This window comes from Meles meles, chromosome 18 (assembly GCF_922984935.1).
Source record: "Meles meles chromosome 18, mMelMel3.1 paternal haplotype, whole genome shotgun sequence".
Taxonomy (NCBI): Eukaryota; Metazoa; Chordata; class Mammalia; order Carnivora; family Mustelidae; genus Meles; species Meles meles.
The window spans coordinates 27,581,908-27,599,450 of NC_060083.1; the positions used below are offsets into that span (position 1 = coordinate 27,581,908).

At 43.0% G+C, this 17,543-nt stretch overlaps 2 protein-coding genes across 5 annotated transcripts in view; one reads left to right on the top strand and one right to left on the bottom strand.

The window, feature by feature from the left end:
• ACACA (acetyl-CoA carboxylase alpha) overlaps positions 1-17,543 on the top strand; it is a 290,224-nt gene that overhangs the window by 19,224 nt on the left and 253,457 nt on the right. The gene's annotated exons all lie outside the window — the stretch shown is intronic.
• Positions 375-16,611, bottom strand: C18H17orf78 (chromosome 18 C17orf78 homolog). 3 transcript variants are annotated; one of them, XM_045985485.1, is made up of 7 exons: positions 16,465-16,611; positions 15,097-15,183; positions 14,136-14,381; positions 5,337-5,456; positions 4,228-4,352; positions 3,494-3,610; positions 375-709 (listed from the first exon to the last, which is right to left on the bottom strand). In XM_045985485.1, exons 1-7 carry the CDS (start codon positions 16,520-16,522, stop codon positions 632-634), a joined length of 831 nt encoding a protein of 276 aa, XP_045841441.1. In that variant the 5' UTR covers positions 16,523-16,611; the 3' UTR covers positions 375-631. The 3 variants fall into 3 exon arrangements, with proteins under 3 accessions (XP_045841441.1, XP_045841442.1, XP_045841443.1); XM_045985486.1 differs by lacking the exon at positions 14,136-14,381; XM_045985487.1 differs by lacking the exons at positions 375-709; positions 4,228-4,352; positions 5,337-5,456 and having other exon boundaries at positions 3,522-3,610.

The following is a 17,543-nucleotide window of genomic DNA, read 5'->3' on the forward strand; positions in this document are numbered from 1 at the left end:
AATGTCAGGCCCACTTGAAGAGTTGTGAATTATAAGAAACCTCATATTTTATGCAGACCCTAAGCCCCTTGAGGATGACGTAGAAGGAGGACTTCTGGAATGCTTAGCGTCATGTTCCCCTCACCAGTGTGTGGGTAGCTCCGTATAGGGCAGAGGCTAAATCATAAAGCGCTATGAATATCAGCCTGGGAAAGCAGGAACCCCAACCTTCAGCCAGCCGAGAGCCAGTGGGAGTGAATTCAGCTGTGAGGAAGCAGAGGAGCTCGTAAACTGTGCCACACCAGTGGCTGCTTTGCCACTTGGAGGCTGTGTGTGAACCGTTTGTCAAAGAGGGCAATGGGTCCATTCATAGTGCTCAGAGGGAAGACTTTTTGTTCTCGTTAGATGGGATGCAAAGATACCCGTTTTCCGTGAATCTCAGAGGCCTGTGGCTAAGACAGTAGTAGTGGCATGAAGGTAAGCCTGACTGCTAAGCCCAGGTTCTTCCTAAATTGGCCTGGCATAGTGTTTGATTGTAATGTCCCTGCTGAAGATAATGAGTGAATTCACAGGAACCTACCAATATTAGTTAATAACAGGGAAAAGACAGTGCGGTATCCTTCATTCAATGTGCGAAGCAGAGAAAAGCTTTTCAGAAGTATGTCTCGTGGATGATAGTGATCCTTGCAGCTTTCTTTGGACTTGATGAGTTGGGAGCATCTTGTCCGACCTAGAGATTGAAAGGAAATGAGCGGTAAAGAGGATGCAAATGGGTATTCCTTCATGTACCAACCCCATTTAATTCCGAGTACATATCATTTTGCCTCTTTGTTATCCAGAAATTCTAGGAAAAGTTATTGTATTTACACAGAAAGTATCAGCAAGGTACACTTATTTATGCATGAGAACCTACAATTGGTTGGACCCTATAACCCAGTAGCAAAGAGCCTATCCACCCATTTGCCTTGAATGGAAAAAGCTCTTGGTATGCAGGTACTGTGGATCCCCTTGGTACAGGGATTCTGTTTCATTTCTTGAATCAAACCCACACAGCCTCACTATGTTTGAAAAGAGACCGAGATCTGAGTCTCTGTGGACCAAATATTTTTTTACTAATCCAGTTCCACTCTTGGTATATCTAATTCCATGTCCCATCTGATTTTCTGTGTTCTTTCTAAAGGCTTAAATTATGAACATAGAGTGTGACCTTCTTAAAGGTAAGGAACTTTGTGCATAGAAGGCTTTCAGTAAAATTTTAGTATAGGAATGAAGGACCTGGATTTCACTTCTGTTTCTACCAGCTGCTTGTTACACAACCTCTCTGAGCCTCAGTTTAAGTATCAGTAAAATGTAGATACCTGCTGTAGCTACCTCCCACAGTTTTTGTGGACTCAAATGAGGTAATGTCTAAAGTTGCTCATTATTCTTTTTATTAATTCTTTTATGATTTGGTAGCTTCTTTTGTTGGTAGGAGGAATGCAATCAGTGTTGCTACTATGTAGTCACCTCTAATTCTGGACTAGGTTTTTTATTCCCCTTCAGGCCTATTTCTTCCAGTGTTCGATAGAAATGATAAGGCAGAGTGGAGCAAAGAACTACACATACGTCCTGTGATTAAATCATACTGATTTACATGAGCTCATCATCCAATATTAGCAGAAACCAGATTATAGAAAGTAGTATCCTAGACTAGAGATGACAAATAAGTTGGCATTGGGTACCTGAAACAGTGTGAAAAGAAATATTTCTGATGCCATGTCTGGATGGAAAGAGTGCTGTGCTTCGGTTTCAAAAACTGAGATATAATTCACATATAACATTGTGTAAGTTTGTGTATAGTGTGTTGACTGCATACATTTTTTTAAAAAGATTTTATTTATTTGAGAGAGAGAGAAAGAGAGAGTGAGCGAGCATGAGCAAGGATGGGGAGAGGCAGAGGGAAAAGCAGAGTCCCCGCTGAGCAGGGAGACTGACGTGGGACTGGCTCCCTGAGATCAGGACCTGAGCCAAAAGCAGACACAACCAACTGAGCGACCCAGGCGCCCAACTGCATTCATTTATATATTGCAATATGGTTATTACCGTAACACCTGTATCATGTCGTAATAATTACCAGTTCTTTTGGTGGCAAGAACATTTAAGATTTAGTCTCTTAGCAGTTTTGAGGTCTGTAATACAGTCTTGTTGACTATAATCACTATTCTGTGCGTTGGATCTCCAGAACTCACTCAGCTTTGCGTGCACTGTGTATTGAAACTTGTAGTCGACACAGAATTAAAGAGTAGGTACATGTACCATCCTGGACTAGATCATCTTTGAGACCCATTCTCAGTGCTCTAATTCTGCAAAAGTGGATTCCTTCTTTAATTTAATTTTATTTTTTCTAAGATTTTTATTTATTTATTTGACAGAGAAAGAGATCACAAGTAGGCAGAGAGGCAGGCAGAGAGAGAGGGAGAAGCAGGCTCCCCGCTGAGCAGAGAGCCCGGTGCAGGGCTCGATCCCAGGACCCTGAGACCATGACCTGAGCTGAAGGCAGAGCTTTAACCCACTGAGCCACCCAGGCGCCCCTAATTTTATTTTTTTTAAAGATTTTATTTATTAGTTCATTTATTTTAGAGAAAGAGTGCGGCTGGGGGGACGAGGAGCAGAGACAGAGGGAGAGGGAGAAAGGGAAAAAATCTCAGGCTGACTCGGTTGAGGGAGGAGCCCACCGCCGGGCTCGATCTCACAACTCTGAGATCATGACCCGAGTCAAAACCAGGAGTTGGTCACTTAACCAGTAGTGCCACTGAGGTACCGCCCCCCCCCCTTTAATTTTGAAAGTATTGGAGGCCTCATCTTAGTGAGTATTGTGGATGTTGTAGAGAAGGCACACTTCTGACAGGGAAACTGGATTTAAGGCGGTTGCGCTGTAACAGTGGTGTTGTGTCTGTTTTAAACACCAAAGGGCAACAGGAGCTTAGGACTCTGTGGGGAAACCAAGGGCCAGAAGGAAAGAAGCTACTTTGCCAACTATTCAAACTTTGCAGGGCGATGTAAGAGTTACCCAGGGGCAGGGATGGGTACATATGCTGTGGGTTCTGAACTCTGACAATTTGGGGCACCTTTTTTAAATAAAAAGAATATGAATTTGAAGAATACAAAATTTGATACAAGCTTCATACAAGTCCCATGGGTCCTGAAGTTTAAGCTTCATTAATTTCACAGTAAATCCACCTCTACTTAGGGTGGTTTAAAAAATCTTAAAAAATAAGTTACCTTGCCCCACTCTAGACATTTTGACTGATTATAGCTGGGTCTCAGAAAGAATACATTTTCAATAAATATTATGTTATGGCTTGGCTGATGTGAGGAAAATAAAACAGTAGTAGTAGTACCTACCTATTTCCTGACACATAAAAGAAACACCGATATTCGCTTCATAAGTGAAGCAGCTCCCTGTCTCCCAGCACTTATATATGAACCTCATTTTCTACAAGCAAATGACATAAACCATACAGAGACCACTTTCCTTCTTGGGCTGAGACTCAAGCTGGGATTCAGCTGCCCCAGGTTGCTGGCCTGCCTTCCTTTGCCTTCTCCATAACCGCTGGCATTGGCATAGTTCTCTGGTTCTCCGGCATTGACTCTGAAGGAAAAAAGTGACTGGTGTTAATTGTAGGTAGCTGGTATGCATTTGGTTACCTTCCAAATCTCCTGTCAGACCATTCCAAGAAAAGTGTCATTTCTAAAGAAAACACTCTATCTCATTGGATCCATCCTCTGTAGAGAATGTCCAAGTACAGCAGGGGTCAGGAACTCACATTCAGCAAGCAACGCCAATGTGCCAGATGCCTTTCACACAGGATCTTAATTAACCTTCAAAAGCACCCTAAGAGGAAAATATCATTAGTCCCATTTAACAGATGAGCCAAATCTTGTTGGAAAAGTCAAGCAACTTTCTCAAAGCTACTCAGCTAGTGAATGTGAGTGGCAGTTCTATCCAAACCCCAAAGTCTATGCTTTTTTCATTATGCGAACCTGCCTCTGGAACAGAAGAAGAAAGTCTTTATAAACATTTTTTTTTTTTTTAAATAAGCTCCATACCCAGCATGGAGCCCAATGCAGGACTTGAACTCTCGACACTGAGATCAAGACCTGAGCTGGGATCAAGAGTTAGGTGCTCAACCACCTGAGCCACCCAGGCAGCCCCAGAACAAAGTCTTTATAGATAAGTCCAGGGACCCAATACATCCACATACTTACAGGGCATGGGACTTCAAAAATGACAAACACTATAATGGCAACTCCACTCAACAACAGGGTGACAGCAATCAGAAATTTGACCACAATGCTCCATTTCTGCCTCTTCTTTAGGTTCTCATCTGTGTCTAAAAGGAGAGAGAGGAGGAAAAGAAGGAGAAGAGAACCTGAGAGAGGGAAGAGATTGATACTCTGACTTGAAGTTCTTCTAGGTCCCCAGACTAACAGGGGTCCATCCCAATGCAGAGACAATAGGCTGAATTTCCAATTCAGACTCAGAGTCAGGAGTGGGGTGGACCTCATGGTCTCTGCTTTAACCTCCTTTGCAGCCTCTTCCCAATGAGTCACCCTCCCTGGGATTTGGGATTGGCCATGATCAAGTAGAAGTGATTCTTGCATTGCTTTCAGGGTAGGGGGGTGGATGGCAAGGAGTTCTGAACTCGTCTTTCACCAGACCCTCTTGGTCTCTCCCCTTATGCTCAGACAGACATACTGTGTGGGATCAGAAAACCACCTTCCCTGTGCTTCGCTTGATTGTAGTGCGGAGTAGGAGGAACAAAGGTGATTTGGCATTTCTTTTGGGTCAAAAGGCAAACTTAGGGATAAATGCCCTTTTATGCATCTTGTTATTACTAATCTTATATTTACATCTCTCCCATGAGAATTGGGATGTAAGCTAAACAGAATTCGAGTCCTGACCAGTTTAGGGAGAGCCATTTCCTAAAAACAGTGCAGGTCAAAGTGTGCACTTGGTTATTGTCCTCATTGTGATGCTGCTTAGTGTTTAAATGTTGTCCGTCTATACACACAATGGCTGGAATCCCCGCCACACAAATACGATTCATTCTGTCCCCAAAAGTGGTCACAAGCTCACTTGTGTGGAGGTAAAAGATTATTAATAGTGTCAAACTACATACACTTCTGGGACCTTGTTTAGAGAAGAAATGGAGTGATTTTCTGATGTAAAATCCATGTAATTTCTCAGCCTCCCAGAAAATCCTAGAAAACCCAAACTCACGTTGGGGCTAAAAGTGTTTCTTTTCCTTTCTATTCTTGTCTCACCCCTACTTATTCTGTACCGTCTTTCAAAGGGCTAGAAAAATCATCAGTACTTGTAGTTTTCGCTCCTTCTTTATTCCCAGGAGGGATGGAGGTGATGGTGGTGGGAAAAGTCTCCAATGCAGCGCTCATCACCACATAGACCTTACATTGGGAGATCCCTGGTAAAAAAGCTATAAAACAAGAAAGAAACAATGAAAAAACAACTGAGAAAACGTCATCCTGCCTTTGTTTTACCTGAAGAAACCCTATTTCTACCGAGCTGATATTAAATTTCTAATGTGGCCCCGTTGATCTGTCCATAGGTTTAGGGAGTAGGCACAAAATATGCCAAGAGTAAATGAGGATAGAGATACTAATAAGAGATATGGATTAAATTCCCAAGGAGGCCTTGACTAATGTAGGTTCAAAGTAAAAGAGTAGATCATATCGCGTTTGTTTATCATACTTAAGACTGTAATAATAATGACGGAGGGTGTAACACTGTTGAAAGTTTCCTTCTTTAAAAAGTTGGCTCCAAAGTCCAAGGAAGAATGTGAAATACCATAATTTGCCTTAATGCTTGCTGCAGGTCTATCTAACTGAAGTCTTTTTTTTTTTTTTTTTTTAAAGATTTTATTTATTGGGGCGCCTGGGTGGCTCAGTGGTTTAAGCCTCTGCCTTTGGCTCAGGTCATGATCTCAGGGTCCTGGGATCGAGCCCCGCATCGGGCTCCCTGCTCAGTGGGGAGCCTGTTTCTCCCTCTCTGCCTGCCTCTCTGCCTACTTATGACCTCTCTCTCTGTCAAATAAATAAATAAAATCTTTTAAAAAAAGATTTTATTTATTTATTTGACAGAGAGAGAGGTCACAAGTAGGCAGAGAGGCAGGCAGAGAGAGTGAGAGCCCAATGCGGGACTTGATCCCAGGACCCTGTTATCACGACCTGAGCCGAAGGCAGCGGCTTAACCAACTGAGCCACCCAGGCACCCCTCTAACTGAAGTCTTAAGTCAACTTCTTTGAGAGATGTTTGGGGAAAGCAAGGGAGGTGGAGGAAGGAGAAACCACCCAGCTTCATGCACTCCTCAATTTCATTCATTTTTTTAAAAGATTTTATTTATGTATTTGACAGAGAAAGAGACAGAGAGAGAACACAAGCAGGGAGAGTGGGGGAGGGAGAAGCAGGCTTCCCACTGAACAGGGAGCCCAATGTGGGTCTCAATCCCAGGACTAGCCTGAGCTGAAGGCAGACACTTAAGGACTGAGCTACCCAGGTGCCTTGTCAATTTCATTCTTTCAGAAAGCAGATTTTTAAAGTAGGCTCTTCCCAGCATGGCCCCCAACATGAGGCTTCAACTCATGCCCCTGAGATCAAAACTTGAGCTGAGGGCGCCTGGGTGGCTCAGTGGGTTAAGCCGCTGCCTTCAGCTCAGGTCATGATCTCAGGGTCCTGGGATCGAGTCCCGCATCGGGCTCTCTGCTCAGCGGAGAGCCTGCTTCCCTTCCTCTCTCTCTGCCTGCCTCTCTTGTGATTTCTCTCTGTCAAATAAATAAATAAAATCTTAAAAAAAAAAAAACAAAAACTTGAGCTGAGATCAAGAGTCAGATGCTTAACTGACTGAGCCATCCAGGCAACCCAGAAAGTAAATTTTTTAAAAAGATTTTGTTTATTCACTTATTTGAGAGAGAGAGCGAGCTCGAGCAGGGGGAGGGACAAAGAGAGGGCCGGGAGAAGCTCAGCAGGGAACCTGATATAGGACTCCATCCCAGGACGCTGGGATCATGACTCGAGCCAAAGGCAGATACCTAACACACTGAGCCACCCAGGCAACCCCCTTTGAATACTTTATTTAAAAAAGTAAATATATATTTTTAAAATATTTTATTTATTTATTTTTCAGAGAGAGAGAGAGCACGAGCGCACACAAGTAAGGGGAGTGGCAAGCAGAGGGAGACCCAGGCTCCCTGCTGAGCAAGGAGCCTCATGTGGGACCTGATCCCAGGACTGCAGGATCATGACCTGAGCCAGAGGCAGACACTTAACCAACTGAACCACCCAGGTGTCCCAAGAAAGTAATTATTATTTTTTTAAGATTTTATTTATTTGACAGAGCGAGATCACAAGTAGGCAGAGAGGCAGGCAGAGAGAGAGGAGGAAGCAGGCTTCCTGCTGAGCAGAGAGCCTGATGTGGGGCTCGATCCCAGGACCCTGAGATCATGACCTGAGCCGAAGGCAGAGGCTTTAACCTACTGAGCCACCCAGGCACCCCAGTAATTATTTTTAAATGAATATCCATTCTGTACCAGGGACTGCTTCGTACTTTGGATATATCTGTTTGATACATTCTAGCAAGGGATCAAGGAAGGCGGAAGGAGGATTGAGGAGGGACAAGGGGAAGCAGACAACAGTAAATACAGTAAACTTTGTTTTTTTCTTCTTAAGATTTTATTAGTTTATTTGAGAGAGAGTGAACAAGTAGGGGGAGTGGCAGGCAGAGGGAGGGGGAGAAGCAGACTTCCCGCTGAGCAGGGAGAGCCTGAGACAGGGCATGATCCCAGGACCCGGGGATCATGACCTGAGCTGGAGGCAGATGCTTAACCAGTTGAGTCACCCAGGTGCCCCAACTTTATTTTACTTTAGAAGGGGGTAAGTGCTATTAAAAAACAAAACAAAACAAACAAACAAAAAAACTAAAACCAGAGCAAGGTTAGGGAGCAGTCTGGAGGTGTAGGTGGGCAGTGGCTGGGCAACCAGCAATGCAAGCTGGTCTCCTTGAGAAAATGAGAAGTAAGGCAAGGCTTGAAGAAGGTAGGGGATTAGCTAAGCACAGGCCTGAGAAAGCAATGATGTAGGCAGAAGGGGCAGCTCTGGTAAAGGCCCTGAGGTAGAGTGAGTCTGTCTGACATGTTATGATTTTAGGGGAGAAGCCAGGAGGGCAATGAGACTGGAATGGAGTGAACACAGGGTAGTTGGAGATGAGGAAAGTTCTAAAGGAAACAGGCCTGTATCAGGAGCCTCATAGGCTAGTTTAAGGACTTTGGTTTTTATTCTGATTGAAATGGGGATCCAGGGATGCCCGGATGGCTCAGTCGGTTAAGCATCTGCCTTCAGCTCAGGTCATGATCCCAGAGTCCTGGGATCGAGTCCCACATTGGGCTCCTTGTTCAATGGAGAGCCTGCTTCCCCCTCTCCCATTCTACCTGCCTGTGCGCTCTCTCTCTCTCTCTCTCTCTCTCTCGGTGTGTCTCTCTCTGCCAAATAAATAAATAAAATCTTAGGGGCGCCTTGGTGGCTCAGTGGGTTAAAGCCTCTGCCTTCGGCTCAGGTCATGATCCCAGAGTGCTGGGATCGAGCCCCGCATCAGGCTCTCTGCTCAGCAGGGAACCTGCTTCCCCTCCTTTCTCTCTCTGCCTGCCTCTCTGCCTACTTGTGATCTCTGTCAAATAAATAAATAAAATTAAAAAAAAAATAGACCGTAGCGGGGCAAGGGTCAAAGCAGAAAAACCTGTTAGGAGGCTATTGCAGAAATCCAAGTGAAAGATGCTCATGGCTCAAACCAGCTGTGGAAGTGTTGAGACACAGTTGGATTCTGGCTGTAGTCTAACTAACTAACTAACTCCACTTGGCTGGAGACTTTACCTAGTCGGATTCAGACACTGGTTCATATTTTGTTGCTAATAGTCTCTAATCATTGCTTGTTAAATCAAAGTCTGTAAGTCCTACTTGACTTGTCTAAATTATTTTCCCAAGTCTTGGTTAAGTCCATGTGAAATGGTAGTTCTTGACTTCAGAGGCCAACGGCCACAATACCAGGCACTGCACGTGAAATTACAGAGGAAGGAATAGTCCCTGCCTTCAGTTTAATCAGGAAGACAGTGTTGGCAAAGATAGGCAGAGACAGAGAGCCAACAGGTTGAAAAGGAAAAACAAGGAAATTATATGAAGTATTTCCAGTATGGTGCCAGTCAGTTCTCTGAAGTAAAAACATACATGTTTCTGAGACAGATGAGATGGAAGATAAATCCCATTTTGGACAAGTCATATAAGTTCTCTGTGTTTTGGCTTCCTTATTTGTAAGCTGTTATAATGAAGTAATTCTTGGCCTACCTATTTCACAGGGGGTAACAGGAAGATCAGAAATAAAAATGATGAAGCAGGTGTGAAAACACTTTGCACACTGGATGATGCTATGATTGAAAGAGAAGGAAAAAACCTAGTGATCCTCTAGTAGAACTGTGCCCTCTAGCCACAGGGATAATGGTATTTCAATGTGGCATGTCTTCCCACCTCCTGGGAGCTACTGTTTCAAAGTCTCCTTAATAGGCTTCATCTGTCAGTGTATTTTCAGTTCTGCCCAAGCTTTGAAATTAATGTCCATCTATGTTGGCAGGTGTTTTAGGTCTCATCTGCTAGGTAACTGAGCATTAAGGTGGAGCACATCTGTAAATAGAACCACTGCATTCCCAATGACGACGGTATTGCAATATTAGTTTTTCGTTGGCTAAGGATATTTGAGCAAGAATGCCCCCCTTTCAGGGGAGGTACAAACTCCAAATCTATGAAGTGGGATGACTTAGAAGATGATGCTTTGCTTTATTACAAAATAATTTATTTTAAATAGGGAACATTAGGTACAGTATATTTGAGTGGGAATCTCCCTTGGAGATTATTCTGTACTAATACCAGCAGGTCGAAAGCTCTTATTTGAGTGGCCTTACATATTGCTGTTGAGTTTGTGCTTCCGATCTCAACCTCCCTTTACATATCTAGAAATGATGTCATCTAGTCAAATATCTCATTTGTAGCTGTAGAAACTGAGCACTGGAGAAATTAACTCGTCAGAGATGATAATATCAGAATAAACACTCATTTGATGTTATTCCTCCTACACCCCAGTTTCACATGGGAAAAACCGTCCTTAGAAATCAGTTCGCAGTAATCATGGGGCATCTGGGTGGCTCAATGGGTTAAAGCCTCTGCCTTTGGCTCATAATCTCAGGGTCCTGGGATCGAGCCCCACATTGGGCTCTCTGCTCAGCAGGGAGCCTGCTTCCTCCTCTGTCTCTCTGCCTGCCTTTCTGCCTCCTTGTGATCTTTCTGTCAAATAAATAAATAAAATCTTAAAAAAAAGAAATCAGCTTGCACTAATCAAATTCCAAGGAGCCTAATCTATATACTAAAATGACATTTAAAAAAACTTGCATAAGGGTGCCTGGGTGGCTCACTGGTTGGGGCCTCTGCCTTCAGCTTGGGTCATGATCCCAGGGTCTTGGGATCAAGCCCCATATCGGGCTCTCTGCTCAGTGGGAAGCCTGCTCCCCCGCCCCCCCCCACCCCCGCCTTCCTCTTCACCTACTTGAGATCTCTGTCTGTCAAATAAATAAAATCTTAAAAAAAAAACAAACTTACATAGGAGAATGTATCCATCAAATGGATCAGGTAGGACTTTTTTTCTTCTAGGTACCCTGTTCTAAACATATGCATTCTTTTGAAATCTAATTAGAAATTCTAGATTTAGGGGCACCTGGGTGGCTCAGTTGTTAGGTGTCTGCCTTTAGCTCAGGTCATGATCCCAGGGTCCTGGGATCGAGTCCTGCATCGGGATCCCTGCTGAGCAGGAAGCCTGCTTCTCTCTCTCCTACTCCCTCTGCTTATGTTCTCTCTCTCTCTGTGTCAAATAAATAAATAAAATCTTTAAGAAAAAAGAAATTCTAGATTTATATAGAATCTGAGCAATAGGAACTAGATGGTATAAACTATACCATAAGTGAAAAAGACCTAATGAGTCATCTCTGTCCACCAGAAAGAAATTTTGGGATATTTATAATAGAGGATCTTTTCATTGACCTAATTCCATAAACAGGAACAAATGGTCTCCATCTGACATTTTTCTACATTCCATGTTGACCCACATCTTCTGATGATTGTGTTGTGTAGTACATTATCATCCTTCCAGTTTCAAATTCCTACTTTGCTCTGGGAACATTTTCATAAACTGTCTTCTGATTGTTTCTGGGACATCCTCTTGTGCAGACTGAGAGTGTGGTATTTTCAGAAGGCATCTCTTTTATGACCTTGTATATATGACCATTTATTTAATTTGTATTTCTACTCTACTTGGTGTTTCTCACATCCTGGTATTCAATGTAATTTTAAATTCAGAATGGGAAGTTTCAAATTTATAAATGGAATGCTATTTCAAAAGTCCATTCATAAGTTGGTTGTTTCGAAATCATCATTATTCCATAGAAATGTGTCATGAATGTTGATTAGGTCCACACACTAGCCAACAAACATCCATTTAATCTCTTTGCACAGCTCAAATAGTACTGGGTATTAGCTTACATTCTGCATTCAGGAATCAACCACCATGCCATAAAGGAAGGAGGAAGAAACGTGCCCAGGGCAAATTTTTGAATTAGGTCAGGTTGATCTCTGGCATTCCTCCACCTCCTTAATCACCCAGTTTCCCTTGTCCCAAATTTCTAAGAACTAGTGTCCTTAATTGCCTGGAATCCTACAATGCATAGTACTATATCCAAGAAAAACCCATCCTGCACAGAGTGCTCTAGACTCCAGAATGACTTAAATTCACTAATATTGACACCTGCCATTGGTGCTTAGAGGAGGTGACTCCAGGGGGCTGTGTCACGTGTTAGGAAAACAACCTGGTTGAATTACTTTACATTAATATTGAGTAACCAAAACCCCCACATGCTGTCAGAATTTTTTTTAATTATTTTTTAATTTTTTTTTTATTTTTAAAAAAAGATTTTATTTATTTATTTGAGAGAGAGAGGCAGTGAGAGAGAGCATGAGCATGGAGAAGGTCAGAGGAAGAAGCAGACTCCCCATGGAGCTGGGAGCCCAATGCGGGACTCGATCCTAGGACTCCGGGATCATGACCTGAGCTGAAGGCAGTTGTCCAACCAACTGAGCCACCCAGGCGTCCCGGAATTTTTTCAGGTTTTAATAAGAGTTTGTTTTTTTCCCTCACAAATTGTTACCATGTGAACTTTAGAAAGTACAAGAAAGGGAACAAAAACATTCATACCATGCGAGGATATATAATTTACTATACCACACATCCCAAGAATCTATCCACTTATTTCCCAATCTCTAAACATACTTTAGTTTTTAAAGTTTCCCCCCCATTATTCTGCCTGGGAACCCCCCAGTTTCTCTAAAAGTGTCAAGTTTTATTTTATTTTTCCAGCAGTGTAGCAGTAGCATCTAGGTGATTGCCTGTATGTAAAGGGAAACTGCCAAAATCTGCTTGACAGAAAGAATAGGTAGGGGGGAGGAAAGGAGGGCAGAACAGAGAAATTCACCTGATGTCAGGAACCACTGCCCAGGGGCACCTGGGTGGCTCAGTGGGTTAGGCCTCTGCCTTTGGCTCAGGTCAGGATCTCAGGGTCCTGGGATCGAGCCCCACATGTGACTCTGCTCAGCAGGGAGCCTGCATCCTCCCCTCTCTCTGCCTGCCTCTCTGCCTGCTTGTGATCTCTCTCTCTGTCCAAAAAAAAAAAAAAAAAAAAAAAAAAGAACCATTGTCCAGCAGCAGCTTAGGGGGGAACAGGCATTCCTTCCCTGGGTGGAAGGCCAAAAGGGAATCACTGGGACAGAGGGTAATGTAGCAATAGCTGGCAAACCTTTGATGCAGAATTTCTACTACTTAGAATTTCATCAGGTTGATAACTTGCAGGTACACAAAGAAGAATGGATAAGGTCATTGCTTGCAATATTGTTTGTGTTTATAGAAGATTTGAAACCAAATATCCATTGATAAGGAACTTGTGGAATAAATTATAGTACTGGAGCACCTGGCTGGCTCAGGTGGTAGCATGAGACTCTTGATCTTGGGGTCATGAGGTTGAACCGCATGTTGCGCTTAGAGATTAAGGAAATAAAAAAAAAATATATAGTACAGGCATATAAAGGGAATACTGTACAATTATTGAATAAGACAAAATTATACATGCTGATATGCAACAACCTGTACAATACATTGTTAAATGGAAAAAAGATACAGAACCGTGTGTATAGTATGCTACCATCTAGGTTTTTAGATATGTACGTCCATATGTGCTTAGAGTAGGAAGGAAATTCAGGAAGTTGGTAATAGTGTTCCGTAGAAAACTAGAAGACTGAAAGATTGGAGTAGGAGGGAGACTGACTTTTCACTATAAATCTGTGCTGTTTAAATATTTTACTGTCTGGGGGCGCCTGGGTGGCTCAGTGGTTTGGGACCCTGCCTTCAGCTCAGGTCATGATCTCAGGGTCCTGGGATCGAGTCCCACATCGGGCTCTCTGCTCAGCGGAGAGCCTGCTTCCCTTCCTCTCTCTCTGCCTGCCTCTCTTGTGATTTCTCTCTGTCAAATAAATAAAATCTTTAAAAAAAAAGATTTAAATATTTTACTGTCTGCATTCAAAATAAATAAAATTCAAATAGCCATTATCAAAAGAAGATCCATCAGAAATGGAAATCACATGAAAATCCCAGCATTGTCAGGGTTAGAGGGCCCATAGAGATTAAAAACTGACTCTCAGGGCACTTGGGTGGCTCAGTGGGTTAAACCTCTGCCTTCAGCTCAGGTCCTGATCCCAGGGGTCCTGGGATGGAGCAGGGAGCCTGCTTCCTCCTCTGTCTCTCTGCCTGCCTGTCTGCCTCCTTGTGATCTGTGTCTGTCAAATAAATAAAATCCTAAAAAATAAACCAAACCCAAAAACCTGACTTTCAGAGAAGACCCAGATCTGCCCAAGGAGAGGATAATCCATATCCTTGAGCCTTTAGCTACTACTAAGCCCCACCCGGCTTCAAGGATGTCAACTAGAAGTCAGTGCCTACCTCCATCTCATTTTCCAGTCTCACCTTTGCCTGTGAGAAGGGATCCAGTCTGAAACTCGGTTGTGGAGGTTAAGTGACAGTTTGGGGAGGCAGTGCTGTTTCTGTGGGGAGCAGCGGTGACTCTCAGGTTCTTCAGAGTCTGCTTGGCCTTTGACCCTTTCTCTGAATACACAAGGTTGACTTTGACTTTGCTCCCAGAGCTAAGGCACTGCAGGGTAGCCACAATCTGATTTTGAATGAAGGTAGACGTTTTGGCTTGTGCCTGAACCTCTGGAAGGAGAAAAGCCAGATAGAAAAATGAAGCTGGTTGTTAATCTGAATGGTACCCAGATGAGCATCTTCCATTCGTGACCCCTGTTAAAACTCCACACCGTACTTGTTTCTCGTTAGTTCACTTCTTCCTCAACAGGTGTTTTTGGTCCTAAGTGCCTTTCCTCCTTCCTTTCTCCTTCCTGCCTTGGGTCTCATGAAGATAGGTGCCTGCAGTAAATTCAGCCCAGGGAAACGCTCTGAGGTTGTCTTCTCCAATGCAGAGAGGGTTACACGTGCCTCCTTCTCTTTCTTCACCCTCAGCTGTTTGATTGATATAGCCGTGCCTTAGGTAATAACTGTTAATTTAAAAATTGGTTTCCAGAAAGCCTCTTGAGGGAATACACATCTTTAAAATTGGATATATGAGGGGCACCTGGGTGGCTCAATGGGTTAAAGCTTCTGCCTTCAGCTCAGGTCATGATTCCAGGGTCCTGGGATCGAGCCCCACATCAGGCTCTCTGCCCGGTGGGGAGCCTGCTTCCTCCTCTCTCTGCCTGCCTCTGCCTACTGGTGATCTCTGTCTGTCAAATAAATTTTAAAAATCTTAAAAAAAAAACAAAGTAAAATCGGATGTTTGAGATCTGGGCTAGGAATTGGGGAAGACAGTCCTCTTTTAGACGTAAAGATTTTCTGGAATGGAAAGGTGATTTTTCATGAAGGGCCCATTTCCTACCTTGCCTGAGCACATCCCTGGTTCTTCTCACATCCTTTGGGAAGAACCCAGGCAGCTGTTCCACGTGGCAGCTGCTATCTCTGAGCTCTGGAAACGAAAAGAGAAAAAAGGTCAGGATTTACATTTATTGGGTACTATTCAGAATTCCAGGTATTGGAGAGGTGAGTGCAGAAGAATGTAGTCCCTTCTCATCGAGCTGGCAATGGGGGAGATCAAACACTATACAAAAAAAGATTTTAAAATACATACAAGTAGGAGTTAACCTTGTATAAGAAAAACTGAGTACCAGTCCATTACACTTAGGAGGAAAAAAAAAAGGTGAATGCGAGTTAAGCAGAATTATAATAAGTTAATAAAAAGACTAATCAACCAATTCCTTCAAACGCTGCTTGTATCTCTTCTCCTTCTTGTTCTATCTGCCGCTTTTTTAAAAAAGATTTTATTTATTTATTTGACAGACAGATCACAAGTAGGCTTCTGCCTTCTTATATTAGAACTTTTGAAAGTTTGTTCAGTGTAACTCTGAACAAGGTATCTCTTTGGGTTTCCATGGAACCAAGAACATAGCTTATTTATGCTTTTTGTCACGTAACTCACAGGATGTTGTGAGTTTTCTTCATCCATTAAATTTGTTATTGCTGCCCCTTGAACTGTTTGGCTGTAACTCTGATGAGCTAATTTTAGAGATGAAATGTTTGGACACCTTGAAAAAGCACGTTTTAAATAAACAGTATCAGAGAGCAGCAAATGGTGCTATTCCAGCCTACCCACCCCCCTTACCCTCACCTCTCCTTACCCAAGAGCAACCCCATCTGTTTGGATGTACCACCTTAACAAAGGAAGGCAGCATCTTATAAGGGTTATGAATTTGGGAGTCGTAGGTGTTGATAATACTGAAACTGTGACAGCACCCTCCAATAAAGAAAGCCGTCTAACAGTGAGAGCACTTTCAATGTTCCTTACATGAATAAGACAGAAGAATGTATCACATTCTCTAAAGACTCTCACTGTGGGGTGCACCTGGGAGGCTCAGTCTGTTAGGCTCAGGTCATGATCCCAGCATGCTGGGACAGAGCCCTGCTTCGGGGGAGTCTGTTTCTCCCTCTCCCTCTGCTCCTCCCTGGCTCATGCTCTTTCTCACTCTCTCAAATAAATAAATAAAATCTTTTTTTTTAAAAAACGGGGTGGGGGAGAATTCTCACCACGAAACAGCTATCTCTAAGTTGAAATAAGTTTAAGAGAATACATGGGATGACTTTAAATCATCACCTACTGAGTACTGGCTGTATCTCAATCTGGTAGAATAGTCCCCCATATCCTAGGTCTCTCTTTGGATTTTCTAGGATATTAGACTATTGAAGTACTTACCTTTCTTGCTGACATCATAGGACGTAATGATTAGGCTGAAAACCAAGATGGTATCCATGTTAGCTGGAGCACATGCTTACAGCCCCTTCGTCTTCTTGCTAGGGGCTTGCACTGCCCTGGAACCAGTTTTGACCCCGGGAGAGTCTGGTTCCACTCTAACTAATTTTGCCCCATTTCCTGAAGACCTAGGAGTAGAGCTGATTGGCGAGAAGACCAATTGAGCTTGTTAATGATTGACTCAAAAAGTCTTCCTCCAACTTCATAGCTGGTGCCGACATAAGGAACTGTAATTACCTAGAGGTTTCCCTAGAAGAAAGGACATAAACACCCAGTGATATGTTTTACAAACACTTGTACATGGACACGTAGACATTCACATGCATGCTTGCTGACACGAGCACATAGATTTATTCACTGACATAAAGAGATGTAGAGATTTCTGTTAAGGAAAGTGATTCAAGAATAGAGCATGCCTGGGTGGCTCAGCTGATTAAGCATGTGCCTTCAGCTCATGATCCTAGGGTCCTGGGATAGAGTCCTGCGTTGGGCTCCTTGCTCGGTGAGCGTGCTTTTCCCTTTGCCTGCCATTCCCCCTACTTGTGCTCTCTCTCTCTGACAAATAAATAAAATCTTTATTTTTAAAATGTATTTTTAATTTTTTTATTTATTTACTTGATAGAGACAGTGAGAGAGGGAACAAATGTTTAAAAAAAAATGGAGCAGGAAACTAGGACTGAATGAGTTAGTGGACTACACTGGAGAGAGCACGGGACTAGGAACTGATAGACTTGAGTTCCAGCATAAGCTCTGTTATTTAATACCGCCTTGAGAAAATTCCTTGACTTCTTTGAATCTGTTTTCTCCTCTATAACTGGAGAATTCTGACAAAATAATCTCTAGAATTCATTCACAGCTGTACATATAAACTTTAGCATCGACGTATCTACCTAGTTTTGCACATTTTCACACCCACGAGTAGATCACATTGCCATGACTATTGCACTAGGTAAGTGATACCGTCTGTGATTTGGGAAGGTTTTCCTAGACAGATGACCATTGTTGAAGAGTTTTCTAACTTT